Source organism: Halichoerus grypus, chromosome 10, assembly GCF_964656455.1.
Source record: "Halichoerus grypus chromosome 10, mHalGry1.hap1.1, whole genome shotgun sequence".
Classification (NCBI taxonomy): Eukaryota; Metazoa; Chordata; class Mammalia; order Carnivora; family Phocidae; genus Halichoerus; species Halichoerus grypus.
In genome coordinates, this window is record NC_135721.1 from 65243600 (window position 1) to 65256243 (window position 12644).

The window sequence follows — 12644 nt, forward strand, 5'->3', positions numbered from 1 at the left end:
AAGCGACTGCCTTCGGCTCAGGTCATGATCCTGGAGTCCCTGGATCGAGTCCCGCATCGGGCTCCCTGCTCGGCAGGGAGTCTGCTTCTCCCTCTGACCCTCCCTCCTCTCATGTGCTCTCTCTCATTCTCTCTCTCTCAAATAAATAAATAAAATCTTTAAAAAAAATAAATAAATAAAATAAAAAAAAAATAAAAAGGGTAACTTTCTCAAGTGTGAAGTAATGTTAACTAAGAGGAGAAAGTAATTTTTTATAATCCTGTCTGTAACCTATTTTTCCCTCTAATAATTTGGCAGTTTTGTCACTGTGAATGATTTTAAAAACCAGTCTCTTAGAGCAATTTATTAAAAAGTGGGGATAGTGTTCATCACAGCACAGAGAAGACAGCTTAAAAAATTGACTCTGGGGACACCTGGGGGGCTCAGTCTGTTAAGCATCTGACTCTTGATTTTGGCTCAGTTCATGATCTCACGGTTCTAAGATCCAGCCACGTGTTGGGCTGCCCAATGTGTGTGGAGCTTAAGATTCTCTCTCTCCCTCTCCTTCTGCCCCTCCCCACCCTTGGGCACACATGCTAAGAAAGAAAAGAAAAGAGAGAGAAAGGGGGGAGAGAGGGAGAAAGGAAGAGAGAGGAAGAGAGAGGGAGAAAGGAAGAGGGAGGGAGAAAGGAAGAGGGAGGGAGAAAGGAAGAGGGAGGGAGAAAGGAAGAGGGAGGGAGAAAGGAAGAGGGAGGGAGAAAGGAAGAGGGAGGGAGAAAGGAAGAGGGAGGGAGAAAGGAAGAGGGAGAAAGGAAGAGAGAGAAAGGAAGAAAATGACTCTCACCTGAACTTGCTGTAGGACCTTGAGCAAGAGGACTTCCAGCCCTGAGTTTTCTCATCAATAGGGGTTCCACAAGATTAGTTCTCAGCCCTGGCTGCACATTGGAATCCCCGGGGAGCAAGAGAGATGAATTGGTGTCTGGTTCCCACCCCCAAAGATTTTTATTTAATCGCTCTGATGTGGGGCCCAACCTCACGGACATCAAAAAAAAGCTGCGCAGGTGATTCTGCCATGCAGACTGGTTGCGTCAGACCAGATGGTCTCGCTCATCCCTTCAGGTATCTGCTGCTCTAGGTAGTGGTTCTCAAGCGTTAGTGCTTCAGAGTCACCTAAGGGCTTGTTCCAACAGACTGCTGGACCCGCCCCAGGGATTCTGATTCAGTAGCAGCCCAGGAATTGCCATTTCTAACCAGCGGCCACGTAATGCTGATGCTAGGGGCCAGAGTCATACTTTGAGGATGACTGTTCTAGATAAGGACCTCAAAATGACATTCTCCAAATTCCCCAAATTATTCTTACTCTACCCTAACAAACCACAGTTAGACATTGTTAATTAGCCTCCCGGACGCCAGTTGCTCTCGCACCAGTTCCTACATCACGTTACCATCACATTTAATAGCTAACCCACAAATCCTATTGTCACTCCCTTGCCTGACACTCTCCAGTGACTCCCCAGTGCTAATACAGGGAGAGGACAAATTAACGTGACACTCAGAGCTTTTCAGTTTGACCCAAACTACTTTTCTAGCCTCAATTTCTGCTAGTCCCTGTCCTCTGCCTTGCTCCAGCCACTTGTCCCCAAACACACAAAGGAGGCTCTTTTGGATCAGTGCCTTTGTACTGAAGATTCCTTTCTCCTGGGATGTCCTTCTCCCTTCTTTTCCTGATCTACATGTCACCATGCAGTGTGCCAGGTAGTGTGCGAGGCATTGGGAATTCAAGGAAGAACAGGACAATCCCTTCCTGTAAGGAATCTCCAGGCGTGTAATGGACATTGTTGAACAGTGAACCCAACACATCTTAATTATCCCTTCTCTCTCATGGCATTGTCTGTGTATATATATTTTTTTACTTTCTGTATATTATGTTTTGACATCTTAAAAAACCTTCTGGCTGCAGGTGCGGAAAGTGGAGAATGCCTCTCCTAGGGACTAACCAGTTCTTAGAGATAGCAGAGTTCAGCCTTGAGTACACCTCTAATATGCACACAAACCAATCCAGAGCCCTACAACCTCCTCTATCATACCCGTGCATCCCAGGAGGCAATATTCCTCTCCCTAAACATCCCAGGGCCAGGTACCAGGCAACTAAAACCCAAAGCCCTCTGGAATTCTTCAAACTACCCAGTCCTCCACTGTTCACCATGCCCTGTCTTGCCCTTCCCTCGGAAACCCTAATACAGGCTCTGGCCTATCCTTCCCTTTGTTCCCTCCTGACCATGCTGGTGTTTTCCCCTGTGACCCTCTGTCTTTAGGAGCTGAAGTATAATAAAGTTGAAGTATCTGAAGCTGCTCTGTCTCTTCTTGTGGCCGCACCAGACTGACCAGCTCATAGAAAAACACAAAACCCTTACCTTCTATATCATGTGCTGGAGAAGCTGATCACAGCTACAGTAGTAGGTCAGTGGCACCAACAAGAAAGTGTGCTGCAGGCTTCTGGAAAAGATTGCTTCCAAGACAAAAAAAGAATAGACCCAGAGCCATCCCTTCCTTCAGCCTTGAATGTGGGTGAGGCTAGAAGATGGGGTGGTCATTTTATAACCACGAGGGAAAAAGCAAGAGAATCCTTCACACCAAACACCTGACACGGATAATAAGACAACTACCTCCCACGTCCCTGACCTCCAGCCTCCTTTATCTCTGCGAAGAACCAACCCTGTCTGTTTGAACCACTTGTTTATCAGGTTTCCTGTTAACTTACAGCTGAAAGCTTTCTCTTGGGGAGGAGGTGGGGACAGGAAGCAAGCAATTCTTCCTAACAGCTGTAGAAGCAGAGCATGCGCAGAGAGGGTCTAACAGGGTGGGTGGGGAATCATCAGAGAGGTTTGGAGATAAAAATTTCAGGCAGAGGGCGCCTGGGTGGCTCAGTTGGTTAAGCGACTGCCTTCGGCTCAGGTCATGATCCTGGAGTCCCGAGATCGAGTCCCACGTCGGGCTCCCTGCTCAGCGGGGGGTCTGCTTCTCCCTCTGACCCTCTTCCCTCTCATGCTCTCTGTCTCTCATTCTCTCTCTCAAATAAATAAATAAAATCTTTAAAAAAATAAAAAAAAATTTCAGGCAGAGTAGCTTCTGCAAGAGTCCTAAGGGTGCAAGAGCATGGTGTGGCGAAAGGATTAAAAGTCAGTGAGAAGAACAGTGGCACAAGAGCCCAGAAGGGAGGCACGGCCTGGACAGCTCCCCAAGGCAGGAGGGGCACCCTAGCACCATGCACTCCCCCGCCCCCGAGCTCCATTCCCAGGTCCCACCCTGTGCTGAATCCACCTGTTTGCCTCTTTTTCCCCAGTTAGACTGGACTTGTCACAATACCTTCAATCATCTTTGTACCCCCAGCACCTAGCAGAGGGACATGGAAAGACACATACTAAATATCTGCTGGAGAAAACATTATCATGATAGAATATTTTAACTATTTAAAATTATCCCCCAAAGTCATAATCCAATAAGGGACCTGATGGATTACTATATTTGACGCCCTGCTCTGCAAGTAAGTCCCACCACACATGCAGGTATGCCTTCTTCACATGATTGACTGAGATGCCTGTTTCAATAGGACCTTAATAGGATTAAAATATTAGGTGAACTCTGATAAGCCTAACAGCTCTATAATTTCCTAATTTTGAGTATTTTCTAAAATCACTAGGATCTTGACTTTAATACCTCAGCAAAAGAGAAACAGAAGCAGAAATAGTTCCATTATGAATCAAAATAGTATCTATTTGTTTGTTTGTATTTATTTTTTTAAAGATTTTATGCAGACTCCCTGCTGAGCAGCGACCCTCCCCCCCATACAGGGTTCAATCCCAGGACCCCAAGATCATGACCTCAGCAGAAGGCAGACGCCCAATGCCCAACCTACTGAGCCACCCAAGCACCCCTGTATTTATTTTTAAACAGTGAGTTTATGGATGACTTTATTTCATTTCCATTTCTTAATTTTTATAATTGCCCTGATTCACTTAAATTAGCTAAATCTATACAACTGTTTACTTACAAAAGTACATAGAACAAAACTTCCTCATTCATGAGTCCTTAGTTTATTCAGTATTTATCTGAAAAATACTTAATAATTTTTATAATTAAAAGTGAACCACCAACTTACATTTAAAATGCACATAGCCTTTGACTCATGTCTAGGAATCAATACTTCAAAACTATAAGGGATATAGTGACAAGCACACAATGTCAATGTTGTGGTGGGGGAAGGTAGCAGAGAACAGGATGTTACTGGTTAGAATTGCTGGCATAGGATGATAATAAAAAGTGAATGGATTTTAGTTGGTTTTCTCATTTTCAGGTTCCCTACACACATGCACCCTCATTGCCTGTACCAGGCAGATGCTCCCACTGCCCTGCCTGGTGCACAGTTGCTTGTCCCTGCCCCGCCACACCCCCAGACTCAACACACGGCAGCCTCCTCTACACCATGCAGCTCTCAGCTCGGATGTCAGCTCCACGGAAACCTCTTCTTTGGCCATCCCATCTGAAGTAGGAAAACCACCACTACTCCCTTCACAGCATTTACTACTATCTGAAAATATCTAGTTTATTTATTATTTGTTTATTGTGTGTCTCCCCACACAAGAAATGGAACATCATCTCTGGCACACACTGCTGAATCCCAGCACCTGGAATTTACCTGGCCAAATAAATAATTATAGAATAAATGAAAAAGAAATACATATATAAATATGGATGCTCACGGCAACAAGATTCATAGTAGCAAAAAATTAAAACAATATGAATGTCCAGTAATAGATGAATGATTAAATTATGATTGATCCATACAGTGGAATACTCTGCAAGGATTTAAAAGAATATTTACTGCCATGAAAAGATACCCATGGTACTGTAACAGTGTTGGATGCTGACAGACGGCAGCTACGCTTGTGCTGGGCATAGCATAAGCTATAGACCTGTCAAATCACTACGATGTGCACCTGAAACTAATGTAACATTGTATGTCAACTGTACTTCAGTTTTTAAAAGAAGATATCCACAATACACAGTACTGTGAAATGTTTACAAGTGACAGAACAATATGTATAGCATGATGCCATCTTTGTAAATGATAACGAGATAAATGTAACCATATGGGTATATATAGTTGTGGGTTTTTTATAATAACAGGATTATACCATATGTATTTTTAACATATACACATGTTGTTATACCCATAAGTAAAAATGTGTAAGACTATGATCTTAGAAAGACAGGCAAGGCCTACATCTTTTAGCCCATATAATTCTATAGCATTTGAATTTTTGGAACAACCATGTAAACCTTCTGCAAATTGAAAAAAAAAAAACACATTTATTTTGTAGTGGGTAGAATGAAATAGGTTTCAAGCTGCTGAAAAATTGAGGTATCTTTTTAAAAAATATTTTATGCTTACATTTTCATATGTAAGTTAACTTTAAAATATATAATAATAAATACTTTAAAAGTGTATTTATTTATTTATATTTTTAAAAGTAATTAATCTCACAACTGCCAAAACTTGGAAACAACCAAGATGTCTTTCAACAACTAAATGGATAAATTTACTGTGGTACATCCATACAGTGGAGTACTATTGAGCTATAAAAAGAAATGAGCCAAACCCATAAAAAGAGTGAACCCTAAGGTAAACTGTGGGCCTTGTGTGGTTACAATGTGTCAATGCAGGTTCATCCTTGGTTAAAAAAAACAAAAAGGTGCCATTTTGGTGAGTGATACTGATAATTGGAGAAGTTCTGCATGTGTGGGGGAAGGCATATAAAGGATATCATTAGGCCTTCTTCTCAGTTTTATTATAAACCTAAAACTTCTCTAAAAAAGCAGTCTTAAAAAAAGCTTTAAAAAGTCACTGTTTCTGTAACTTTTAAAATTCAATGTATACAATTACCATCTAACCAAAATCTGTTTTTTGAAATAAATTCCAAAACCACACACACACACACACACACACACACACAGAAGGAAGGAACTCACAATCCATGAAGAGACATGGAGGAATCTTAAAGGCATATTTCTAAGTGAAAGAAGCCCATCTGAAAAGGCTGAATACTATAGGATTCCAACTATATGACATTATGGAAAAAGTGAAACTATGGAAACAGTAAAAACATGACTGGTTGGCAGGAGCTAGGGAGAGGGAGGAAAGAATAAATAGGTAGAACATGGGATTTTTAGGGCAGTAGAACTATTCTGTATGATACTATAATGGTGGATATGTGTCATTATAATTTGTCAAAACCCACAAAATATACAACACAAAGAAGGAACTCCAATGTAAACTATGGGCTTTAGTTAATAGCAGTGTATCAATATTGGCTCATCGATTGTAACAAATGTGCTGCACTAATGTATGATGTTCATAATATAAAGGAAACGGGCAGTGGGGTTAGGGTGAGGGCAGACGTGAGGGGTTGGATGGGAACTCTACTTTTTGTACTTAATTCTTCTGTAATCCTAAAACTTCTCTTAAAAATAAAATCTATTAATTTTTAAAAAAGTAATTAGTGCTGCATTATGCATTTCTTAAATATGATTATCTCACTAAATTCACATATCTAAAATGTAAACTTTAAAGCAAAAACCATGAATTTAAGTAGTTTTAATAAAGATGTTGTATTTCAAAGGAAAATAAATGAGGTCTAAAACCTGATGTTTTAGACTCCACTGTAAATATTTTTTATGATTCTAATTTCCCATTGGAATGATTTATACATCAGGTCACACTAAAATTTTTTCCAAAATTACACCTCCTCAATGAATTTTTGTCTTAAAAAATGTCCAAGTCTTCTGTATTTCAATAGAACATCCAATGGAAAACATACACACACACCCCCACACTCATACAGAACATCCAAAGGAATTTTCTTAATAATCCCATGTACTGGTATAAGAAACACTGATGAATAAGGCATAAAAATATTAGCTAAATGCTTTGAGATTCTCAGATGAAAAAGTTAGGAAAACTAGCAATTCCAATTACATAGAAATTCATGCCACGAATGGTCTGCCAGAGAAAAGTCATTTTTAAAAATTTTAAATAACTTTGAATCTGACACTACCTAATTGTTTACAAAATCCATTGCTTCATTCCAATCCACTACTGAAACAACTAGAATTTCAAAACAATGGCATTTTCATAGTTAAAGCACAAGGCTGTTAAAATTCACATCTCACACAAATGCTAAGTATCTGTGGAAGAGATAAACACAAGGAGTGTGAGATGGCAGGGCTGGGAGACCGATGCGGGGCTCGATCCCAGGACCCTGGGATCATGACCTGAGCTGAAGGCAGATGCTTAACGACTGAGCCACCCAGGCGCCCCCTCTTGGGTTCTCTTCTATGAACACATTTTAAGTCCCTGTTTATTATCAGCTCTATAGAGAACCACAGAATCTTAGTTGGACAGGACCTAGGAGGTCACCTACACTAACTTACCATCCAATGAGTTAGATCTTCTACAACTCCCTTGACTTGTCTGATATCTACAGAACGGGTTGGCAAACTCTTTCTGTAAATGGACAGATAGTAAATATTTGAGGCTTTGTGGTCATCTGGATTCCGTTTCAATTGTTAACTCTGCCAAGGTAACACAAAAGCACAGTGGACAAAACACGAATGAATGGGCGTGGCTGTGCTCCCATAAACCTTTATTTACAAAACAGGCAGTGGGCCAAATCTGGCCGGAAGGCTACAGTATGCTGATCCCTCCTGTAGACCTCTTCTAGTCTTGGCTAAAATTCCATTAGATATATTAGATGCCTTTATGGGGAAATTCTTTGTCAAGGTTGAACTGAAATAAACAAATTCACCCATTGCTATACCCAAAATTATCACCTTCTGGAACAAGAGAGAACATTTATCTTTACCCACGTATCAGCCCTTCAAATACTTGAAGGAAACGATCATGATTCCCTCAAGTATTCTTTTCTCCAGTCTAAATATCCTCAATGCCTTCAAGCATATTCTGTATTGTGACATAGTTCTCCAGACCACATAACTGTTTGATCACTGTCTACAGTACATACCCCAGCCCATCAATGATGCTTTCAAGTGCAGAGTACAGATACAGGACATATGGTTTTAAAAATATGTACCAATCAAGATGTAATTTTAATTTTAGAATTTGGCTCGATGTCTCCAAATGCAAATGTTTTTAGTTTTTGTGTTTTGAGGGTTTGTTTGTTTTTTTTACAGAATTACCATCTAAGAAAAATATTTTTTGTATAGATTTGTATAGATGTCAAAAGGTTATGCCCAGAATCCTCTCTATACATTAATTTTACATGATTACCAAGAAATAGAAAATATTTTTGTTGAATTTTGGGGGGCGGGGGAGGAGGTTTACTAAAACAATAGACTCAAATGGTTTCTACACATCAAAAAATGTTGGCAGACCCTACCACCGCAATTGGAATTATAGAGTGCAATTTGCAGAAGAAAGCTATCAGTCATTCCTTCCGAGAAAATGAAACACAGAAGGGCAAGGAAGCACACACATCGGCCGCGTGTCCTGGGACGCGGCTGGCTCCTTTGCAGGAACAGAGCAGAGCTGCGACAGTCCTAGCCAGGCCACCTCCAAATGATGGTCCCTGTTGAATTCCACATTTCAATAACTTAGGAAGAAACCACACCCATGTGTTTAAAGACAATTTAATTCTGATTTTTGATGTCATAGCATTCTTAAGTAAGTAAAGTGTTTTTTTTTAATAACTGGAAGAAAATAAGGCCATATTTATTTAACTATAAATATACCACATTTAGTCTGACCTTACCACCTACTTCTGTAACTTCTCTCAACTGTGGCTTAATTTTTTGATAATTCAGTATTTTAAACAATATATTGCACAAAGTAGAGGCTAGAAGACTAAATTCAGGCTCCACAATCTAAATATGTTTATTTGTAATGACATCCCAATTTATCATGTTGGTTAAGCTTGATTTACATTCTCTGATGTGTGCTTCCTGCTTGCTTGTCATCACAAAAGCTCTCCCTGGAAAATCCCATCCATGTACGTAACTTCAAACACTATCCACATAGTGATGACAACCAAATTTATTTCTCCAGCCCAGTTTCTCTGCAGGGATGACCCATATATCCAAGAGCCTAGTGGCATTTCCACCTGGCCAGTCCAACTGCCACTAAAACATGTGCAAAGACGAAGCACCATGGGTCACATAACAAGAGCAAATGTTTATTTATTACTTATTCTGTGCCAGGCTCTGTGCTAAGTGCTTTATGTGGATTTTCTCATTTAATCTTCACAGTGCAATTAAATGTGGCATGTTTATCTCCTTTTACCCGAAACCCCATTAAAACGATAGCATCAAGATACAAAAAAATGTAGCAGACATCATTCATGGCTTACGTACTACCCACTGCCCTCCCCTTCTTGCTGGCCAAGAGAACACCAATTTTGTTCAGGCAATCGATATGCCAAACCAATTTCCCAGTCTTTTTTGTAGCAAGGAGTATTTATATGACCATATGCGAGGCAATGAAACACTCGCAGATGTCTGTTTGGGCAAGTTCAGGGAAAGCAACACAACCATTACCCCTTCCTGCCTTCTTCAGGCCTTAATTATGGATATTCTGTGTAGCTGCACTTCCCCTTTTTTGACCACGAAGGAAAGGCTGAGAGAATCACAAAGACATTGACCCTGATACCACTGAGCTACTAAGCCAAGGCCAGTAACTATCTACCCCCAGACTTCTTATTATTGAGAAAAATGAACCCCTGTTTGTTTTATCTACTCTAAGTCTGGTTTTCTATTAACCTGCAGCTGAAAATAGTTCCAGCTGATACGGAAGTATAACCTGAGCAAGAGATTTCAATAAATTCAAAGGAAAGCAGATGTAGGATAAGTAACTACACAGAAAAACAAAAGATGCTTCAGCCTAAGTGCCCGCAGAACCAAAAACAATGAGCAGCAAGTCAGCTTAGCTCCTGACTCCACCACAGAAGACTCTGGATCTGGAGGCACCAGGAAAAACAAAAGACAAGACCTACAGATTTAACATTTTGGAGGTTTGCCAACAAAAAGGCCATCTCTCCCTGAGTCTCCACCATTCCTCCAGCCAACAGTTTATAATTACATGTTGGAAAATTTCCTTAAAAGTCTGTTTATTCTTGGCTGTCTGTTCATATTGATGAGGAAGTTACTGAAAATATGATTGTAAGGAAAGTATTACAAGCAGAGAAAACAAGGAAACAAAAAACAAGGAAAGGCAAAGAAGGGTGAAGGAAAAAAGAAGGAACTTAGAGGAAACAAACAATGCAAAAAGCAGAAGATAACAAAACAGACACACACACACGCACACACACACACACACACAATACCCTCAGGGAGATCTGAAGAAAACAAGAACAGGGTGCTATGAAGCAGAAACAAAACATCACAACAGAAACAAAATTAATCGGAAAGTTGGAAGACAAAAGTGAGACAATTTCCAGATAACAAAGTTTGGAAATGAGGTGAGAAAAAAATGAAAATTAGAGGATCAGGTCAGCACACAAGTTTCAGAAGAGGAGAACCAAGGGGACAACAGGTGAGAAATCATTAGAGACAATTCTCCTCCTCTGAGAGGCCAGCACTGAAAGTGAAATGAAAACAAGAATGGAGGCAGATGATTGTGAAACACAGAAAAAGCGGGATACAATGAATATCTAAAAAGCTTTCTGAGAGGAATAAACATATAATTTCCACTCCTTTGTAGGAGAATGCCATCAAATCTCTCGACAGCAGCACGAGAAGTCATAGAGCTATGCCTTCAAAATTCTGAGTGGGCGATGATTTGTGGGCATAGCATTTCTTTTTAAAGATTTATTTATTTATTTGGAAGACAGAGAGAGAGCACGCGCACAAGCAGGGGGAGGCGCAGAGGGAGAGGGAGAGAGAGAGTCTCCAGCAGACTCCCTGCTGAGTGTGAAGCCCAGCACGGGCTCGATCTCACAACCCTGAGATCATGACCTGAGTGGAAATCAAGACTTGGCGCTTAAACGATGGAACACCCCCAAGCATCCCAGGGGCATAGAATTTTATAACTTGAACAATCAATCAAGTATGAGGGCAAATGAAGGCAGACAAGGGTACAAACTTTATGTCTCTCTGGTACATTTCCTGGGGAAGCTTAGGGAGAATTATGCTTCAGCAAAACAAAGGAATAAATCAAAGATGATGAAAATATGATTAAGAAAACAGGAACATATTCCACAGGAAAGGGACAGAAGGAAGCATCAGAATGACAGCAGCCCAGCAGGCAGAGACCAACCCTGGGAAGAAGACAAGCCTCAGGGAAGGTGCAACAGACCGGTGACGGGATGCACTTTGACATTTGGAGATAAATCTGCTGTGGGTTTAGAAAAATATATTGACAGGTACATAGAGTTTCTGTTAGAGAAAAATAGTAAAAGTTTTAGACTGAACAATGTGAAATTGCCACTTTGTACCTCAAAATTTTGTCAAACATGGGCAGTTTCACATTGTTCAACCTAACTTACAGGTGCATAATATGATGCAGGAAATTGGCTTTAAATACTCTAATAATGAGAAAAGCAAAAGAAAAGTTGGAGGACTATGTAGAATAAGAATGCCAGAAACTGGGATGCCTGGGTGGCTCAGTCGGTTAAGCGTCTGCCTTCTGCTCAGGTCATGATCTTAGGGTCCTGGGATCGAGTCCCGCATCGGGCTCCTTCCTTGGCAGGGAGCCTGCTTCTCCCTCTGCCTGCTCTGCCTGCCGCTTCCCCTGCTTGTGCTCTCTCTCTCTCTCTCTGACAAATAAATAAATAAAATACTAAAAAGAAAAGAAAAGAATGCCAGAAATTGTTACTGAAGCTGGGTAATAGACATGTGGGGTTCATTGTCCCATTCTCTCTATCCATGGATAGGTTTGAAAATCCCGTAATAAAAAGCAGTAAAAAAAGAAAATCATGACAACACCAAAATGTGCAAAATTTCACTAATTTTTCAGACAGCTGGAGGAAGTTCCAGTTTGCAATGCTCAGATGAAGTCCAGTTAAAGAACCGCTGGACACAGAAAAAAGTCAGTGAAAGAGCCCATCCACATGAGCACTTGACTCACAGCGGGGCAGGAAACATCGGAGATGTCTCACATCCCCACTCCATCCCTTCCCTTCTGCGCTGACTCCGCTGATTCCCCAGCTGCACTGTGCAACACAACAGTGCTCCTGAAAGCCGTCACAAGTCTGTGGACCCACAATTGAATAAGACAACCATTTCTCACTGGCCATCAATTTCCTCCCAGCCCATTTCTCATTTTGTCCAAACTAGATTCCAGGCTTCATCCTTCTAGGCACACTCTTGTAAGTGCCCTCCAGCCCTGCTCTCTCACTTTTGCTCCTTGTAGATGGTAACAACCAGCCCCCGATAAACCTCACTTCGTGCCTCCTCCGCATATGTACCCAGAGAACTAAGTATCAGTGGGGAAAATCACCTAAACCGACTGACAGGCTTAATGCTATATTTATTATCGCAAACGGTAAACTGGCAATTTTACTACTGTTGCCATTTTAAATGCGGCAAAATTACTTTAAAGAGGCAAAATGTAAAACTGACAGCCGATTTCACAACAAAACAATGGGTGCTAGACA

At 40.9% G+C, this 12644-nt stretch overlaps 1 protein-coding gene across 3 annotated transcripts in view; it reads right to left on the reverse strand.

Annotated features, from left to right (window-relative positions):
• The window catches only part of ACYP2 (acylphosphatase 2), a 160047-nt gene that overhangs the window by 125144 nt on the left and 22259 nt on the right, over positions 1–12644 (reverse strand). Inside the window, exon 4 of one of the 3 annotated variants that reach the window (XM_036111386.2) lies at positions 7471–7543. The exons of the other annotated variants lie outside the window; for them this stretch is intronic. Within the exon in view, the coding sequence (XP_035967279.1) occupies positions 7471–7543 (73 nt within the window). The remainder of the gene's footprint in view (positions 1–7470; positions 7544–12644) is intronic. 3 annotated transcript variants of the gene reach the window in all.